The sequence below is a fragment of the Cherax quadricarinatus genome, chromosome 1 (genome assembly GCF_038502225.1).
Source record: "Cherax quadricarinatus isolate ZL_2023a chromosome 1, ASM3850222v1, whole genome shotgun sequence".
NCBI classification, from domain to species: domain Eukaryota; kingdom Metazoa; phylum Arthropoda; class Malacostraca; order Decapoda; family Parastacidae; genus Cherax; species Cherax quadricarinatus.
In genome coordinates, this window is record NC_091292.1 from 21,949,179 (window position 1) to 21,969,178 (window position 20,000).

The following is a 20,000-nucleotide window of genomic DNA, read 5'->3' on the forward strand; positions in this document are numbered from 1 at the left end:
GGAACGCAGAATTCTAATTCCTTGGACCAAGAGATCCTCACTGATGTCAAGGTATTCCTCCTCCCGGTGGATAGTACAAAGACATATTTCATGAGCTCAATATTTACTTTTTGATGAGGTAATATATTCGCTTTAAGCAAGTTACATGCATTAGTTAATTGCTATTTGCTGACATGTACGATGATTATTGCACAAGCTTGTTAATGGATTCAAAACCTCCGTAATGAAAAACATCAATTTTAACTTTGTACGGTTTATTATTCTCGATTTTTCTATTATGTAGTTTAAAATAAATCAATTATTTTAAGTACGGACTAATAGATAAAAACTTACTTCAAGCGAAAATAAGATACACGTGATCATAACAAAAGTGAGGAACTTACCAAGGACATAACACTCAGATGACAGCCTCATTAATGTACAATTATTAAAACACGTGTGGAGAACCTTAGAAATAGTCGACCTGTGCGGATGTTTAGCAAATTTAACTTAATCAAAGTACTGACTGGGAGAGCATAAACAAACAAGTATAAATTATTATAATTGAAACTGTCTTAACTACTCTAAATAAAACATAATGCATGGGAAAAGGTGAATGAATAAGTATAAAAGGAGTGTAGAAAAAGATGGGCCAATAAGAAGTCTCAACGGACATAATACTGTACAAAGAGCGTAGAAGGCTCTAGAGGAGGAAAAAGGCTGCTGGACTGTGTAATAAGCAGAAAATATCACAACAAATGAAAGAAAATCTACACGGAAAAATTACTGATATAGAAGAGATACTAAAGCATTCACACCAGACAGAAGACGCACAACACGAGCAAAAAGCCTTTCAGGAAACTTGGAAAAAATACAAAATGCTCACTGACATATACAAAATCTAAGTCAAAACTTCTGTTCCAGTATTGGTTTTCTACTGAAAGTAGGCGCATACCGAGATGACAACAAAGAAATAAGCAAAATCTTGAATGAAAGTATGAATCAATGTTCCGTGATCCTGTCCATGCCATGAGTGTTGAAGATCCACAGTTTTTTTTTTTTTTTGAGCTCAGTCCACGAACAAATTATGTATCTTACACTAATGCAAACATTTCAGGTTTAGAAGGAGAAAACAGACAACATGCCCACGAACACAACACGTCGGCCAGATTTCTAGAATTTTTTCATTAAAAATGGAGTATAACATTAGCAAGAACACCCAGTGTTCTTTGGGATGCATGGAATACACCAGTAGCACTAATTTCACACATATTTTTTTAAAGATTACAAATACACCAAATTACTGAGAAGCATGAACTACGCTAACCAAGCTTATAGCTTGAATGTGTGTTAGGTCACTATGACAGACTAACTGGGAGTTCTTGAAAGTAATACAAAACGCTGAAGTAATCTAAATAAATTTTGCGAAGAAGTAATAACTCATAAGATCAGGCCAGTTCGTCTAACATGCAAAGTAGGGAGAATGGATTTACAATTTTCCACTAAACAGTTCACAAAGAGTGTTAGTAATAGAGACGATGTTTAGACTGAAGTAAAGAAATCCACGAAACCCGTCACAGACACGGCACAGGTATATTGTGTGTACACATTTACATAGAGAGTGAGTACCATATATAAATATATATATATATATATATGGGAACAGGAATACCGTATTTTATCTACTCATTGCTTAGCTCGTGTGTAAGACAATATTTATGTTTATAATAAGAATATGTTTACTGACAATACTTCAATGACTAGATAGTTCAGTGGATTTACGCTTAATATATAAACTGAAACAGCTAAATTCTATGGCAAAACACAGTGTAGATTACGCGTCTAAGATCAAGTCATGAGAGTTTCAACCATCTTTTTGTATTCATACTTATTTCTCAGTTTAAATACAAGCTTATTTCTCTCTATTCCAAGCTGCTTCTACATTTGTATACGTGTTTATTTCTGGCTCAGTTTATATAATTATTTTTAATGTCTCTATTTGTTGTGGATAACAAAGAATAAGGGCTGAAATGAAAATTAAATAATACAGTGTATGTATTTTTTTACCGAGTTACATTTTTAAAGGAAAGTGTCTTCAAGCTACTGAAAGGCTCTTGATAAGAGAATTTGGAGCTACCCTCTCTTTCCTTGGATCAGACCTGATTACCACTCATTTCTTTTGACGCTGTATGATCCCTTTGAATTTAGCTCTTACCCATGAATATAATTAAAATTGACAAATTTACATTACTATTATTATTATTATTATTATTATTATTATTATTATTATTATTATTATTATTATTATTATTATTATTATTATTATTATTATTATTATTATTATTATTATTATTAAAAATATGCTTGCTAAGCCCTTATGGATCAAACGTCCTGTAATTTACAATTCTACTTCTACTCTGACTTTATTCATAGAAACAAAAGAAATTGCTGGACACACGAAAATTATAAGTATCAAGTGTGGTATCATAGGCGGCCGCCTTACAGCAATAGAAGTACTCAGTCCTCGAGAAAGAGAACTTGAAAAGAATGAGGTCTTCGACCGGTGCTCACTGCCATTGAAACAGTTCTCTCTCTTTCTCTCTCTCTCTGTCTCTCTCTCTCTCTCTTTCTCTCTCTCTGTCTCCCGCTCCTCTTTCATGCAACTTTCCATGTCTCCTTTTCTACCACTCACTTTCCACGTCATAACACTTGCGTTCATGCCTCAGTACTTCACTCGCTCGCGAGCCTAACTTACGTCCTTCATTTTCACAAACATTTCAGAATAGTTCCAATAACTATTTTCTTTCAAATTACTATGATTTCTCCGATTCGATATAATACAGAATTTCCTAACGTCGCACCCACAGTGATTACTAGAGTAACGTGACGTTTGTATCTTCCACAGTGCCACCACAGCGAGTAGGTGTGAGGTGGTGGATGGGTGAGCGAGGGGACCCTGATATAGACAGCCAAGTTGGTCCCTTCCGCGAGGGAGATTCTCCTTCCCTCGTGTGTTACACGCGAGATGGTGAGTCTTATGTCTACGTTGCAGATTTGCAATGTTTCACTATGTTTTCTCTCAAGTGGGTTCCTTTTACGAGGGAGATTTTCCTTCCCTAGTGTGGTACATGCTAGATGGCGAGTGTTATAAATCTACGGAGTCGTTTTGCCATGTTTCACTATGTTTTCTCCCAGCCATTTCTAACAGGGCTTGCAGGTAACTATTCAATATTTCGATTTTTGTGTTGTGGATTACTTTTTTTTTATCTTTTGTTAAATGAGTGTTCATCATTATATATGAAAAATGTGCTGCATCTGTGAGCACTTATTTTTTTTTAATACTGGCCGTTAATAACACCAATATTCAAAAATTAAAACACAATCACCAACATTTCTCCCCAGCTGTTCATTATACCCGGAGTATACCTGGAGAGGGTTTCGGGGGTCAACGCCCCCGCGGCCCGGTCTAAGACCAGGCCTCTTGGTGCATCAGGGTCTGATCAACCGGGCTGTTACTGTTAGCCACGTGCAAACTTTCGTGCGAATCACAGCCCGGCTGCTCAGGTACTGACTTCAGGGACCTGTCCAGCACCTTCTTGAAGACAGCCAGGGGTCTATTGGTAATCTCCCGTATGTATGTTGGGAGGCAGTTGAACAGTCTTGGCCCCATGACACTTGTGTTGTCTCTCAATGTATTCATTCAGAAAACATCCATTAGCATTCATTAGTGACAAACCTGGCAGAAACATCCTTTCCTCTCTTACAAATTACGAATCTTTTATCACATCTCCCAAACAGTTTCCATGAATGTTTTTATATATACCAGATTCTTACTACAAGAGTTACGTCAGATCATAAAAATAACTCACCATCACTCTGACGTAAGATGCTCACACCTTTCTGCTCAGAGTTCTAGCTTCTTGCTTTTATGTTGAGTATCTCTGCTCACTTTTAGCTCCTATTCCTCAGTATCTCTGCTCCTACTTTTAGATCCTACCTGTCACTATCTTTATGGATATTCTACATTCTACCTCTCAGTATGCTGGATGTTCCAAAATCCTACCTCACTATTTCTGCTGGGTCATCTAGCTCTCATCTCTCAGCATCTTTCCAAGGTGTTCTAACTCCTACCCCTCGGAACCTTTTGCTGGGTGTTCTAACTCCTGCCTCCCAGTGTCTTTGCTAGGTGTTCTGACTTCTTCATTTCAAAAGCTCTTCCATATCAACCTTCCAGACCTTGCCTTAATGTCCTCTAACTCTCTTTTCATCCACCCCAGACTCTTGCATCCGCGTAATCAAACTGTCTCTCTCCAATCATTTTACACGAGTGATCACTTTGATTTCATGCATGACATATCCATTTCTACTAACCTCTCTCCATTGCAGCATTGAAAGACAATCATTTTTATCCTAACACTCTTTTCTGTCCATTGAGAAACTTACCTCTTTCGCTCCTATAATTCTTTTTCTCATTTTTTCTGTGATTTTTCTCATTGATCTTATTCTCGTCCCCTTGCACCTTGCAATAGCGTTCAAAATACTTTTATTATATATAACCTTAAATCTCTGTCACTAACATATGCAGATTATCTTCTAAGTATTCAATTATCAATGTATTATTTTCAAACATCAGTGATGGGAACTTCCACTTTTTTATCGTATTTATTATCATTAGATTTTTTGAATCTGCCTACATATCTTCCAGTGATTTATATTCCGGTGAATAATCCTTTGAGAAACTCAGTCAAATAATACATTCTGTACAAGAACCACGTTGTTATGGAAAATACTACCCATCTTTTCTACTCATCCTAACATGGGAGTCACAGTCTAGTAAAAATTCATAATAGTTTTCTTCGACTTGGTAATAATTCTAGATACCTGCTACACTATCTACGTTAATTTCAAATCTACAGTGAGGTTTGATTATCATTACATATGCATGCAGCAAACAAGTTTTTTCATTATCTTAGTATCGTACAGTTACAAACTCCAGTGCAAACCTCTAGTTCATTTATCTAATTCCCCTTCTAAATCCACCAGGATTTTATATAATCATACTCTTTTGTTAGTAACTGCATTAATCTAAAATTATTTCATTCATATTACCTACGACACTTACCTGACTCATTCCTTAATTAATATTTAAGCATTTTTGTCTCATTTCTCTTTATTCAAAGGAGTGAAGTATTTCTTACTAAACCTTAGATAATTTCCCTACTTCCATCCATCCACTGAAAAAAAAATACCAACTATTCCAAAACTTTCTTCACAACAGTCTGAAATGCCATTGATCCGTGCTGCAGTTATCATATTAAACCTACTGGCTGTTTCACATATTCCACAATATATCCTTTATCACTTATAAAATACAATGTAATGTATGCTTCCAAGTCAATTGTTTCTCATATTATTCTCTCCGTGTCTCTTCCACTGTCTCACCACCTTCACTATCAATAAACAAAGTCACATGATTTCTCGGATTTTTCTCCTAATTTGTTGTATACAAGTATCTCCAGAACCTTATGACAATGCATCGCTCATTATCAATTACCCGTCAGTGGAATGAAACCTGCTTACTCCAACATTTTCTCGGGTTGTGTGACCCTTACAAACTATAGAGAGCTGCAACACCTGTGGGGGTTCTCAGCTCCATATTTACAATTTTAAAAAAACATTTACATATCAAGTTCCTCTATTTTGCCAACATTTTCATTTGTAAAAAAAAAATTTACATATTAAGTTTTTCTATTTTCCCAACATTATCACTTCATCATTAAATAATTGTTTGTTTTCCCTTCTACATATGTATCGCAAATATTGCCTGGTATATTTATTATTTCCTTCACGAAATATGTATTTCCTTTTATCAAAGCTTCTATTTTGAAATAATGCAAAACGTTCACTGTACTTTATGTACAAAATATATTTAAATATTTTTTAATAAAATGATTATCAAATTAATATTTAGTTTTCATGATGGTATCGTCCAGTTTTTATTTCATAGAATATTGTGAAGAATAAATATTATTAAGGTGGCTCGAATACTTCTGTCCCAATTCACAGTTTAAAGAAAATCTGTATTCAGCTTTCTAATCTTTCTTAAACAATTAACAAACCTCGATAATGGTTATATACTTTTTCCTCTCCAAACTGTGAGTTCGCTGTTAATTTTTATCAGTATGTGCTTCATTGTATAATTAATCGGATTTTTACACCCCACATACCTTCCTAATCAATTCGCAATTACAGATAATTGTTAGACTTAGTCTTGAGTTTGCCAAAACTGCTGCAAATTATGTTATCGCTGCCCTTTTAAAAATGAAACATGCAATTTTATGCACATTTTTCATAGTGCACAACTTTTGACGTAATTATACTTGATTATTCTACTCTTTTACCGATTTGTTTAATCTCATGCAAAAGTTTGCATAATAAATAACAACACAATAACTTGTAATGCCTTATTATTTATAAAAAAAAATGTTACCAGCAATACTTTCTTAGCAACCGAAGAAAATCCAAAATTGGCAACTAAGCTGAGACAAAACAAGAAATATAACGCCAACGCGTTAGCGAAACTCTATCAATAAACCTTTAAAGTCACTAAATTTTTTCACTCTCACTAATTAAAAAAAAAAAAAAATCTAACAACAAATAAGTTTCACAAATAATTTGTTCGGTGACGCGATTTATTATATTTTCTTTAATTCAATCAAGATTTCACGATTTACAACTCTTTTTTATGACTGCGAAACTTATTTGGTAAGAGTTGTCAGTTTTCAAACTAATTCAGGTTTTAAACCAATAACAGTTCTGATTGTATAGCTGGATAGAGCGTCTGAAATCAGTTGTTCAATGGTGTACAAATCCCATTTGATACGATTTGTATTCCATCTTGAAATCCCATTGCAAAAACCACTCGATTTGGCTTGCATACGTATTTCTTAAAAGAAATAATTCTTGAATGATTCATCTCAGTTCCTCCCTGTGGTTATGCCGAATGTTTCAAATATTTCTGGAGTATTCTTACATACATTCCCTTTTGTTTTTCTTCTTTTTACCTTTGTAAATTCCTTGAATTCGTTTATTCATCTTGTGTTCGCAATCATTTCCAAACTTGATCCTCATTACGGAGCTTTGCATGATAACTTACCTTCGAAGATGACTATCCCTTTACGTTAGTTACCTTGAATGAACCCTCAGTGATGTACGACCCTTCAAGAGAGTTTCCATGTTAAAGCCACCATGATTGCCTCTGTCCATCACCCTTCTGTAAGATGATACCCCTTGTCCTCCTCCTCAATGAACCCGATGGAAATGTCCTAGACAGTAAATTCTCTGGAACACATTGGTACACCAGGTCCCACTTTCTAATGTCAACGTCCTCCTTTCATTATTTGTGTGCTTGCGTGTGCCTGTGTTTGTGTGCACGGGTGTGTGTATGTGTGTGTGTGTGTGTGTGTGTGTGTGTGTGTGTGTGTGTGTGTGTGTGTGTGTGTGTGTGTGTGTGTGTGTGTGAGTGTGTGTGTGTGTCTGCGTGTGTGTGTGTATGTGTGTGGGCATATGTGTGTGTGTGGGTGTGTGTGTGTGTATGTGGGTGTGTGTGTGTATGTGTGTGTTTGTGTATGTGAGTGTATGTGTGTGTGTGTGTGCGTGTGTGTGTATGTGTGTGCGTGTGTATATGTGTGTGTGTATGTGTGTGTGTGTATATGTGAGAGTGTGTGTGTGTGTGCCTGTGTACTCACCTAGTTGTACTCACCTAGTTGAGGTTGCAGGGGTCGAGTCCAAGCTCCTGGCCCCGCCTCTTCACTGGTCGCTACTAGGTCACTCTCCCTGAACCATGAGCTATATCGTACCTCTGCTTAAAGCTATGTATGGATCCTGCCTCCACTACATCGCTTCCCAAACTATTCCACTTCTTGACTACTCTGGGGCTGAAGAAATACTTCCTAACATCCCTGTGATTCATCTGTGTCTTCAGCTTCCAACTGTGTCCCCGTGTTGCTGTGTTTCATCTCTGGAACATCCTGTCTTTGCCCACCTTGTCAATTCCTCTCAGTATTTTGTAAGTCGTTATCATGTCCCCCCTGTCTCTCCTGTCCTCCAGTGTCGTCAGGTTGATTTCTCCTCATTGGACATACCTCTTAACTCTGGGACTAGTCTTGTTGCAAACCTTTTCACTTTCTCTAGTTTCTTTACATGCTTGGCTAGGTGTGGGTTCCAAACTGGTGCCGCATACTCCAATATGGGCCTAACGTACACGGTATACAGGGTCCTGAACGATTCCTTATTAAGATGTCGGAATGCTGTTCTGAGGTTTGCCAGGTGCCCATATGCTGCAGCAGTTATTTGGTTGATGTGCGCTTCAGGAGATGTGCCTGGTGTTATACTCACCCCAAGATCTTTTTCCTTGAGTGATGTTTGCAGTCTCTGGCCCCCTAGACTGTACTCCGTCTGCGGTCTTCTTTGCCCTTCCCCAATCCTCATGACTTTGCACTTGGTGGGATTGAACTCCAGGAGCCATTTGCTGGACCAGGTCTGCAGCCTGTCCAGATCCCTTTGTATTTCTGCCTGGTCTTCGATCGAATGAATTCTTCTCATCAACTTCACGTCATCTGCAAACAGGGACACCTCGGAGTTTATTCCTTCCGTCATGTCGTTCACAAATACCAGAAACAGCACTGGTCCTAGGACTGACCCCTGTGGGACCCCGCTGGTCACAGGTGCCCACTCTGACACCTCGCCACGTACCATTCCTCGCTGCTGTCTTCCTGACAAGTATTCGCTGATCCATTGCAGTGCCTTCCCTGTTATCCCTGCTTGGTCCTCCAGTTTTTGCACTAATCTCTTGTGTGGTACTGTGTCAAACGCTTTCTTGCAGTCCAAGAAAATGCAATCCACCCACCCTTCTCTCTCTTGTCTTACTGCTGTCACCATGTCATAGAACTCCAGTAGGTTTGTGACACAGGATTTCCCATCTCTGAAACCATGTTGGCTGCTGGTGATGAGATCATTCCTTTCTGGATGTTCCACCATTCTTCTCCTGACAATCTTTTCCATGATTTTGCATGCTATACATGTCAGTGACACTGGTCTGTAGTTTAGTGCTTCATGTCTGTCTCCTTTTTTAAAGATTGGGACCACATTTGCTGTCTTCCATGCCTCAGGCAATCTCCCTCAGGCAATCTCTCAGGACCCATGGAGAGATGTTATCTGGCCCCATTGCCTTTGAGGTATCTAGCTCACTCAGAAGGCTCTTCACTTCTTCCTCGATTGTGTGTACTGTGTCCAGCACATGGTGGTGTACCCCACCTCTCCGTCTTTCTCGAGCCTCTTCTGTCTCCTCTGTGAACACTTCTTTGAATCTCTTGTTGAGTTCCTCACATACTTCACTGTCATTTCTTTTTGTCTCTCCTCCTTCCTTCCTTAGCCTGATTACCTGGTCCTTGACGGTTGTTTTCTTCCTGATGTGGCTGTATAACAGCTTCGGGTCAGATTTGGCTTTTGCTGCTAAATTATTTTCATATTGACGTTGGGCCTCCCTTCTTATGTGTGCATATTCGTTTCTGGCTCTACGACTGCTCTCCTTATTCTCCTGGGTCCTTTGCCTTCTATATTTCTTCCATTCCCTAGCACACTTGGTTTTTGCCTCCTTGCATCTTTGGGTGAACCATGGGCTCATCCTGGCTTTTTCATTATTCCTGTTACCCTTGGGTACAAACCTCTCCTCAGCCTCCTTGCACATTGTTGCTACATATTCCATCATCTCATTAACTGGCTTCCCTGCCAGTTCTCTGTCCCACTGAACCTCATTCAGGAAGTTCCTCATTCCTGTGTAGTCCCCTTTCCCGTAGTTTGGTTTCATTTGTCCTGGCCTTCCTGCTTCCCCCTCCACTTGTAGCTCTACTGTGTATTCGAAGCTCAAAACCACATGATCGCTGGCCCCAATGGGTCTTTCATATGTGATGTCCTCAATATCTGCACTACTCAAGGTGAATACTAAGTCCAGTCTTGCAGGTTCATCCTCTCCTCTCTCTCTTGTAGTGTCCCTTACGTGTTGGTACATGAAGTTTTCCAGTACCACCTCCATCATCTTAGCCCTCCATGTATCTTGGCCCCCATGTGGCTCCAAGTTCTCCCATTCGATCTCCTTGTGGTTAAAGTCGCCCATGATCAGGAGCTTTGCCCTGCATGCATGAGCTCTTCTGGCCACTGCAGCCAATGTGTCAACCATCGCTCTATTGTTCTCGTCATACTCTTGCCTTGGCCTCCTGCTGTTCTGTGGTGGGTTATACATCACTGCAATTATCACCTTGGGACCTCCAGAGTGAAGCGTTCCCGCTATGCAATCACTTTCTTCTCCGTTGTCTCCTCTCTCCAGCTCATCAAAATTCCATCGGTGTTTGATCAGCAATGCCACTCCTCCACCCCCCCTGTTCCTTCTGTCTTTCCTCAGGATCTGGTATCCCGTTGGAAAGATGGCATCTGTTATCATACCTGTAAGCTTGGTTTCTGTGATCGCTATGATGTCTGGTGATGCCTCTTTGACTCTTTCGTGCCATTCCTCCCACTTCATTGTTATTCCATCAGCGTTTGTGTACCATACCTTCAGTTTCCTTTCCAACACTGTGGTTTGGGGAGCCTGCGGGGGTGGGAGACCTGGTAGCATACTGTGGGATTCTATGGTTGGGGGTTGGGTGGAAGCTGTGGGTATGGATTGTATTGTGTGTTGGGATGGTGTGATAGGTTGTGGGGTTCTGAGGATAGTTGTGTGTGTGCTTGCCCTTGCTGCTCTGTTCTGCTCTGACTGACCTCTGCTGGTTCCATCCTTGTCTCCTTTCCTAGCTCCTTTCTCTTTTTTGTCCTCTCCCTCAGCTGCTGTCTCTGTTTGTGTTCTGTCTCTGTCTAGGAACACCTTCTTGTACTCTTCTGAGCTTTTCAACCGTGGTTTCTCTTGGAGGATCCTGTTCCGCACTGTTTCTGTCCTGAGAATCAGCTTCATAGGTCGGTTTCTCCCCTTCAAGTACCCCCCTATTCTCTGAAAATTTACAATCTCGTCCATGTCTTCTCCCCCTATTTCCATGATGATTTTCTCAATCTCCTTTCTTTCTTCCTGCCGTCTTTCAGTGTGTGTCCTTTCCTCTCTCTCCCGAAGCCCATGGATAAACACTGATTTTGCCCTTTCCTCCTCCCATTGCCTCTCCCTCTGTGACTCTGGTTCCTGTCTGTATGTGGTCATTTTCTCCCTTGATTTTTTTCAGTGGCTCTTGGTAGCATGGTTGTGCCTCAGCATTCGACCTATCTCCCTCTCCATCTGCACCCATCTGCTCTTCCCTTCCACTCCCTGGCCCTTCTTTGCAGGCTGATATGATCTTAGCATAATTCATATCTCCTTCCTTCCTGTTCAGCCTCTCAGCTTCGTATAGTGTGTCTTCTCTGGTCACTACCCCTGAGACTTGCTTCAGCCTGTTTACCTCAAATTCTAGGATCTTTACCTTGGCTACTGCAGTTTCGACTTGTGCCTCCCAACTCTTCGTCTCCTTCTCCAACCTCTTTTCCCATTTCACAGAGAGCCCTTTCTCCATTTTTTCAGAAAGCTCTCCTAATTTTCTCTCCCATTCTCGCTCTATCCTTTTCCACTGCTCCTCCATCCATTCCTCCCTACCAGTACCATTTTCATCTGATCCCTGATTCCTGTGAGTCCCAACCATTTTTTTTTTAGTGAGAGAGAGAAAAAGAAAAAGAAAAAGGGGGAGAGAGTCAGAGAGAAGGAGAAATAGAAGGGGAGGGTTGAAGGAGAGAGGGGAAAAGAAGAGAAAAGGGGGGAGAAAGTGAGAGAGAGGGAAAAGGTAAGAGAGAGGGGGGAGTGACAAGGGAAGAGAGAGAGAGAGAGAGAGAGAGAGAGAGAGAGAGAGAGAGAGAGGAAAGAAGAGGAAGAGAGAGGAAGAGAGAGAGAGTAAGAGAGGAAGAGAGGAAGGGAGAGGGAGAGAGAGAGGGAGAGAGAGAGGAAGAGAGAGAGAGGAAGAGAGAGAGGAAGAGAGAGGATGAGAGAAAGGGAGAGAGAGAGAGAGAGAGAGAGAGAGAGAGAGAGAGAGAGAGAGAGAGAGAGAGAGAGAGAGAGAGAGAGAGAGAGAGAGAGGGGGGGGAAGAGAGAGGAGGAGAGGAGAGGGAGAGAGTCGGGGGGGCAAGGAAGGGTTAGAGGGTCATTTCACAGGAAGGTGTGAAATCCTGTATATGTGTGTGTGTGTGTGTCTGTATGTGTGTGTGTGTGTTTGTGTGTGTGTGTGTGTGTGTGTGTGTGTGTGTGTGTGTGTGTGTGTGTGTGTGTGTGTGTGTGTGTGTGTGTGTGTGTGTGTGTGTGCTACAGCTATTCAAGTGCCTAACAGCAGATCCTGTTCTCACCTAATGTGTGTGCTTATGTTTATGTAAACAGTCCTTATTTCCCACGTATGTACTACATATGTATTGTATATGTACCCGATCTCTTGGTTCCCACTGTACTGTCTTATGCGTTTAAAATTACGTTCAAAAATAAATGCTCTAGGCTTCGCCTGTATGCCGCTACCTCTAAATTCTATTAAATGCCAGTAAATGCTGCTTATTCTAATTATGATAGCTCGAGGAGAGTGACCCCCAATTCCAGCTAGAGACAGGTACTATTGACCCTATGCAACTCAAACTAGGTGAATATTACTTGTGGCTGACAGTGGAGTAACGTTGCCGGTCTGTCCTGCCCCAGAAGCTGAAGATGTTTGATGCTTCTCGGTAATTTTTCCACTAATTTCCTGTATGCACTATAGTCTCTAGCTCTTCTAATTTTTTCACTCACTGTATTTACTGACACATTTATACATATCTCTTATCTCCCTGGTCTTGAGTCGCACTTATTCTTCAAAATACCCCACTGCGTTATTATGGCAACACTATTTAGGCCTGACACAACCGTTCGCCCTTCCAACGGCCCCTACTAAACACTCAGCCACTATTTCCTTTCTTTTCTTTTCTGTGGTCACTTATATTTCCTTTTTTCGGGGCTTAAGTGATTATATGCACTCTTATGCGTGCACACGCCTATATCCCACACTCTATTCCTTATGGCACAGTCAGAAATTATCACCAAAACACGAGCTCAAACCGCGTGACTCCTCCACGAGTGTGTGTGTGTGTGTGTGTGTGTGTGTGTGTGTGTGTGTGTGTGTGTGTGTGTGTGTGTGTGTATGTGTGTATGTGTGTATGTGTGCCTGTATGTGTATGTGCGTGTGTGTGTGCCTGTGTGTACTCACCTAATTGTGGTTGCAGGGGTCGAGACTCCGCTCCTGGCCCCGCCTCTTCACTGATCGCTACTGGATCCTCTCTCTCTCTTCTTCCTGAACTTTGTCATACCTCTTCTTGAAACTATGTATGGTTCCTGCCTCCACTACTTCACTTGCTAGGCTATTCCACTTACTGACAACTCTATGACTGAAGAAATACTTCCTAACGTCCCTGTGACTCGTCTGAGTCTTCAGCTTCCAGTTGTGACCCCTTGTCCCTGTGTCCCCTCTCTGGAACATCCTATCTCTGTCCACCTTGTCTATTCCCCGCAGTATCTTGTATGTCGTTATCATGTCTCCCCTGACCCTTCTGTCCTCCAGTGTCGTCAGTCCGATTTCCCTTAACCTTTCCTCGTACGACATTCCCTTGAACTCTGGGACTAGCCTTGTTGCAAACCTTTGTACTTTCTCTAACTTCTTGACGTGCTTCACCAGGTGTGGGTTCCAGACTGGTGCTGCATACTCCAGTATGGGCCTAACATACACAGTGTACAGTGTCTTGAACGATTCCTTATTAAGGTATCGGAACGCTATTCTCAGGTTTGCCAGGCGCCCGTATGCTGCAGCGGTTATTTGGTTGATGTGTGCCTCCGGTGATGTGCTCGGTGTTATGGTCACCCCAAGGTCTTTCTTCCTGAGTGAGGTCTGTAGTCTTTGTCCACCTAGCCTGTACTCTGTCTGCGGTCTTCTTTGCCCCTCCCCAATCTTCATGACTTTGCATTTGGCTGGATTGAATTCGAGAAGCCAGTTGCTGGACCACATGTCCAGCCTGTCCAGGTCTCTTTGCAGTCCTGCCTCATCCTCGTCCGATTTAATTCTTCTCATCAACTTCACGTCATCTGCGAACAGGGACACTTCAGAGTATGTGTGTGTGTGTGTGTGTGTGTGTGTGTGTGTGTGTGTGTGTGTGTGTGTGTGTGTGTGTGTGTGTGTGTGTGTGTGTGTGTGTGTGTGTGTGTGTGTGTGTGTCTGTGTGTCTGTGTGTATGTGTGTTTGAGAGTATTTTTGTATGAATATGTGTCTTTGCATGTGTGTATCCTCATCCTAAACTATTTAAAATTGATGCTAGACTTTTCTGACCTGACATAATTCAGCATATGCTGCAGCCTCTTCTCATACCTCACACCATCTTCATAATATACCAATCTTCCAATCTGCAGCTGCTCCAGATTATCGCAGAAGATGAAGAGATTTTAAATGATGCTAATTGTATTTTCTCTACTCTTCCGAGCGGTGAATAACATTTTTCGTTTTTACTTTCGTCATGCTTCCTGACAGCGTGGCCTCCTCCAAGAGTGGTATGGTTCGAGGACGATATGCTCGTAGACGACACGTACGCAATGGACGCGTCGAACGAGGCCATGGAGAACACCATCACTCTACAGCACCTGACCAGAGCACACCACCGTCGCCGCTTCACTTGCGTCGTAGCAAATTCTAATCTCACCAGACCCATCGCAGCCACTGTTCACATCCAGATGGCGCGTGAGTGGAGGAATTTTTGTAGCATGACTTAATGCGAGTGTGGACCAAGTATAAGAGAAAATTTTAGAAAGAACTTAATTTTAAATGAGTTCTTGCTAATTGACCAGTTTTACATATTCGGCACGAAATATATATATATATATATATATATATATATATATATATATATATATATATATATATATATATATATATATATATATATATATATATATATATATATATATATATATATATATATATATATATATATATATATATATATATATATATATATATATATATATATATATATATATATATATATATATATATATATATATATATGCAATAAGCTCACAGTAAACAGGTGATTTCAAAATATGCAAAACAACCACTCTGAAAGAATAGAGAAATTCCAAGCACTTTCGTGACTACTCACATTATCAAGGAACTATGAAAGTAAAGCATCCAATGAAGGCATATAAGGGGTCTGGCCAACACCTCACTATCACATCCCACAACGGTTAAACACCTGACGCGCGCCGGCCCAACTGGACAGGTCCTTTGCACCACCCACCAACAAACTATTCTACCCAAGAAAAATTATTATTTGTCCAGTGTATTATTAAATTCTTCCCAAATTTTATTAATTATAAATGGATCTAATTTATATAAACCAAAGGAAATATTCATATTATTGTCAAAACTGCTTTTTATGAAACAAGATTCAATTATATTCCTGTCGACCATGGACTTGCTTGATACTACTTTCTCAACTTTTTGAAAATCAATTGGATGGTTAAAATCTCTTACATGAATAAAGAGAGCATTGGAATCTTGTCCAGTTCTAATGCTATATTTATGTTGTTTTAATCTTAGTTCGAGATTTTTAACAGTTTGACAGTAATAAACTTTATCGCAAATTTTACAAGGAATCTTATAGACACATCCATCAGCATTTTGTGGGGAATTCTTTATCAAAAGTTTTTTTTACTGTATCAAGATTTTTGAATACAACTTTAATATTAAAAGTCTTAAGAAGAGAAGGCATATCAACCAAGTTTTCATGGTAAGGGAGAACCAACATATTTTTAGTTGAATAAGGCTGGTTGTCCCTTTTTGGATTGTAAAAAGTATTTCTAGCAACTTCAAAAGATTTATCAATTACATTTCTTGGGTATTTTAAATCATTACCTATTTCATAAATTTTGGATATTTCCTCATCTATGAACTCAGGACTACAAATTCGTAAAGCTCTCCAAAACATTGTTGAGAAAACAGAGAGTTTATCTTGATGCGAAGAATAATAGTGGACATAGGAACAGTTATTTGTAGGTTTTCTGTAAATTTTAAATTTGAATTCATTATTACCTTTAATAATTAAAACATCTAGAAAAAGCAATGTGTTATTTTCTTCAAACTCAACAGAAAAGTTTATAGAATGGGCTAAGCTATTTAATTTTCCAAGGAAATGGTGTATATCTACATTTTTGGGCATAAGACACAAAATATCATCAACATATCTGAACCATTTAGCTCTATTAGGGAGGATTGTGCTAAGCAATTCCATGTATAGGTTACTAAGAACAGGTGAAAGAGGATTTCCCATTGCCATACCAAACTTCTGAGTGTAAAACTTATCGTTAAAAACAAATTTTGCATCAACAATGCTAAGTTTAATAAGTTTAATGATAGTAGAAACTGGCAATGGTAAATCATAGTTAACGAGTTTTTCAGATAAGGGTAATAATGAATTCAAATTTAAAATTTACAGAAAACCTACAAATAACTGTTGCTATGTCCACTATTATTCTTCGCATCAAGATAGAGTTAAACTGTCTGTTTTCTCATCAATGTTTTTGAGAACTTGGGCCGGCGCGCGTCAGGTGTTTAACTGTTGTGGGATCTGATAGTGAGGTCTTGGCCAGACCCCTTATATACCTTACTTGGATGCTTTACTTTCACAGTTTGTTGATAATGTGAGTAGTCACGAAAGCGCTTGGAATTTCTCTAGTCTTTCACAGTGTTTTTTTTCCATATATATATATATATATATATATATATATATATATATATATATATATATATATATATATATATATATATATATATATATATATATGTATATATATGTATACGTATATATATGCAGGACAAGCCACGGACCTCTCTCCCTGCTTTTGTTGCACCCTTGCAACAACAACATTTCACAGCTCCTAATGACGCACTGAGAAGTGTGAAAGTTCTTGAGCTATAGATTTCCACCCCGCCGTGGCTTGTCCTGCATAGTTAAGATCGCCCATCTGGGATTATTTGCATATATATACATATATTTACGTATATATATATATATATATATATATATATATATATATATATATATATATATATATATATATATATATATATATATATATATATATATATATATATATATATATATATATATATATATATATATATATATATATATATATATATATATATATATATATATATATATATATATATATATATATATATATATATATATATATATATATATATATATATATATATATATATATATATATATATATGTTCAACAAGTCGGCCGTCTCCCACCGAGGCAGGGTGACCCAAAGAGAAATAAAATTCCAAAAAAGAAAATACTTTCTTCATCATTCAACACTTTCACCTCACTCACACATAATCACTGTTTTTGCAGAGGTGCTCAGAATACAACAGCTTAGAAGTATATACGTATAAAAATACACAATATATCTCTCCAAACTGCCAATATCTCAAACCCCTCCTTTAGAGTGCAGGCATTGTACTTCCCATTTCCAGGACTCAAGTCCAGTTATATAAAACAACCGGTTTCCATGAATCCCTTCACTAAATATTACCCTGCTCACTCTCCAACAGATCGTCAAGTCCCAAATACCATTTGTTTCCATTCACCCCTATCTAACATGCTCACGCACTCTTGCTGGAAGTCCAAACCCCTTGCCCACAACACCTCCTTTGCCACCTCCCTCCAGCCTTTTCGAGGACGACTCCTACCCCTCCTTCCTTCCCCTACAGATTTATACACTCTCCATGTCATTCTACTTTGATTCATTCTCTCTAAATGACCAAACCACCTCAACAAACCCTCTTCAGCCCTCTGACTAATACTTTTATTAACTCCACACCTCCTAATTTCCACACTCCGAATTTTCTGCATAATTTTTACACCACACATTGCTCTTAGAAAGGACATCTCCACTGCCTCCAACCGCCTCCTTGCTTCAGCAATTACAACCCAAGCTTCACACCCATATAAGAGTGTTGGTGCTACTATACTTTCATACATTCCCTTCTTTGCCTCCATAGATAATATTTTTTGCCTCAACATATACGTCAATGCACCACTCACCTTTTTTCCTTCATCAATTCTATGATTAACCTCATCCTTCATAAATCCATCCGCTGACAGGTCAACTCAGAAATATCTGAAAACTTTCACTTCTTTCATACTCCTCCTCCCCAATTTGATATCCAATTTTTCTTTTCTAAATCATTTGATACTCTCATCACCTTACTCTTTTCTATGTTCACTTTCAATTTTCTACCTTTACACTCATTCCCAAATTCGTCCACTAACCTTTGCCATTTTTCTTTAGAATCTCCAATAAGCACAGTATCATCAGCAAAAAGTAACTGTGTCAATTCCCATTTTGTATTTAATTCCCCATAATTTAATCCCACCCCTCTCCCGAACACCCTAGCATTTACTTCATTTAAAACCCCATCTATAAATATATTAAACAACCATTGTGACATTACACATCCCTGTCTAAGACCTACTTTTACCGGGAAGTAGTCTCCCTCTCTTCTACACACCCTAACCTGAGCCTCACTATCCTCATAAAAACTCTTTACAGCATTTAGTAACTTACCACCTATTCCATATACTTGCAACATCTGCCACATTTCTCCCCTATCCACTCTATCATGTGCATTTTCTAAATCTATAAATGCAATAAAAACTTCCCTACTTTTATCTAAATACTGCTCACATATATGCTTCAATGAAAACACTTGATCTACACATTCTCTACCCACTCTAAAACCTCCTTGCTCATCCGCAATTCTACATTCTGTCTTACCTCTCATTTTTTCAATAATAACCCTACCGTACACTTTTCCTGGTATACTCAGTAAACTTATTCCTCTATAATTTTTACAGTCTCTTTTGTCCCCCTTCCCTTTATGTAAAGGGACTATACATGCTCTCCGCCAATCCCTAGGTACCTTCCCCTCTTTCATACATTTATTAAACAAAAATACCAACCACTCCAACACTATGTCCCCCCCTGCTTTTAACATTTCTGTCATGATCCCGTCAGTTCCAGCTGCTTTACCCCCTTTCGTTCTATGTAATGCCTCAAGCACCTCCCCCACACTCACATCCTGCTCTTTTTCACTCTTAAAAGATGATATACCTCCCTGGCCAGTGCATGAAATTACCGCCTCCTTTTCTTCGTCGACATTTAAAAGTTCCTCAAAATATTCTCGCCATCTACCCAAAACCTCCATCTCCCCATCTACTAACTCCCCTTCTCTGTTTTTTACTGATAAATCCATTTGTTCCCTAGACTTTCTTAACTTGTTTAACTCACTCCAAATTTTTTTCTAATTTTCATTAAAATTCCTTGACAGTACCTTTCCCACTCTATCATCCGCTCTCCTTTAGCACTCTCTCACCACTCTCTTCATCTTTCTTTTACTCTCCAAATACTCTACTCTTTTTATAACACTTCTGCTTTGTAAATACCTCTCTTAAGCTACCTTTTTCTCTTTTATCATACCCTTTACTTCATCATTCCACCAATCACTCCTCTTTCCTCCTGCACCCACCCTCCTAAAACCACAAACTTCTGCTCCACATTCTAATACTGCATTTTTAAAACTATTCCAACCCTCTTCAACCCCTCCCCCTCCACTACTCATGCCTTCACCAGTCCACCCTTCTGCCAATAGTTGCTTATATTTCACTCGAACTTCCTCCTCCCTTAGTTTATACACTTTCACCTCCCTCTTACTTGTTGTTGCCATTTTCCTCTTATCCCATCTACCTCTTACTCTAACTGTATCTACAACTAGATAATGATCCGATATATCAGTTGCCCCTCTATAAACGTGTACATCCTGGAGCCAACCCATCAACCTTTTATCCACCAATACATAATCTATCGAACTACTTTCATTACG

The 20,000-nt window shown here is 39.2% G+C and overlaps 1 protein-coding gene across 1 annotated transcript in view; it reads left to right on the forward strand.

Annotated features, from left to right (window-relative positions):
- The window catches only part of LOC128687573 (uncharacterized), a 321,474-nt gene that overhangs the window by 70,553 nt on the left and 230,921 nt on the right, over positions 1-20,000 (forward strand). The window contains exons 5-6 of the mRNA XM_070085682.1: positions 2,885-3,007; positions 14,574-14,780. Coding sequence (XP_069941783.1) covers positions 2,885-3,007; positions 14,574-14,780 — 330 coding nt within the window. The remainder of the gene's footprint in view (positions 1-2,884; positions 3,008-14,573; positions 14,781-20,000) is intronic.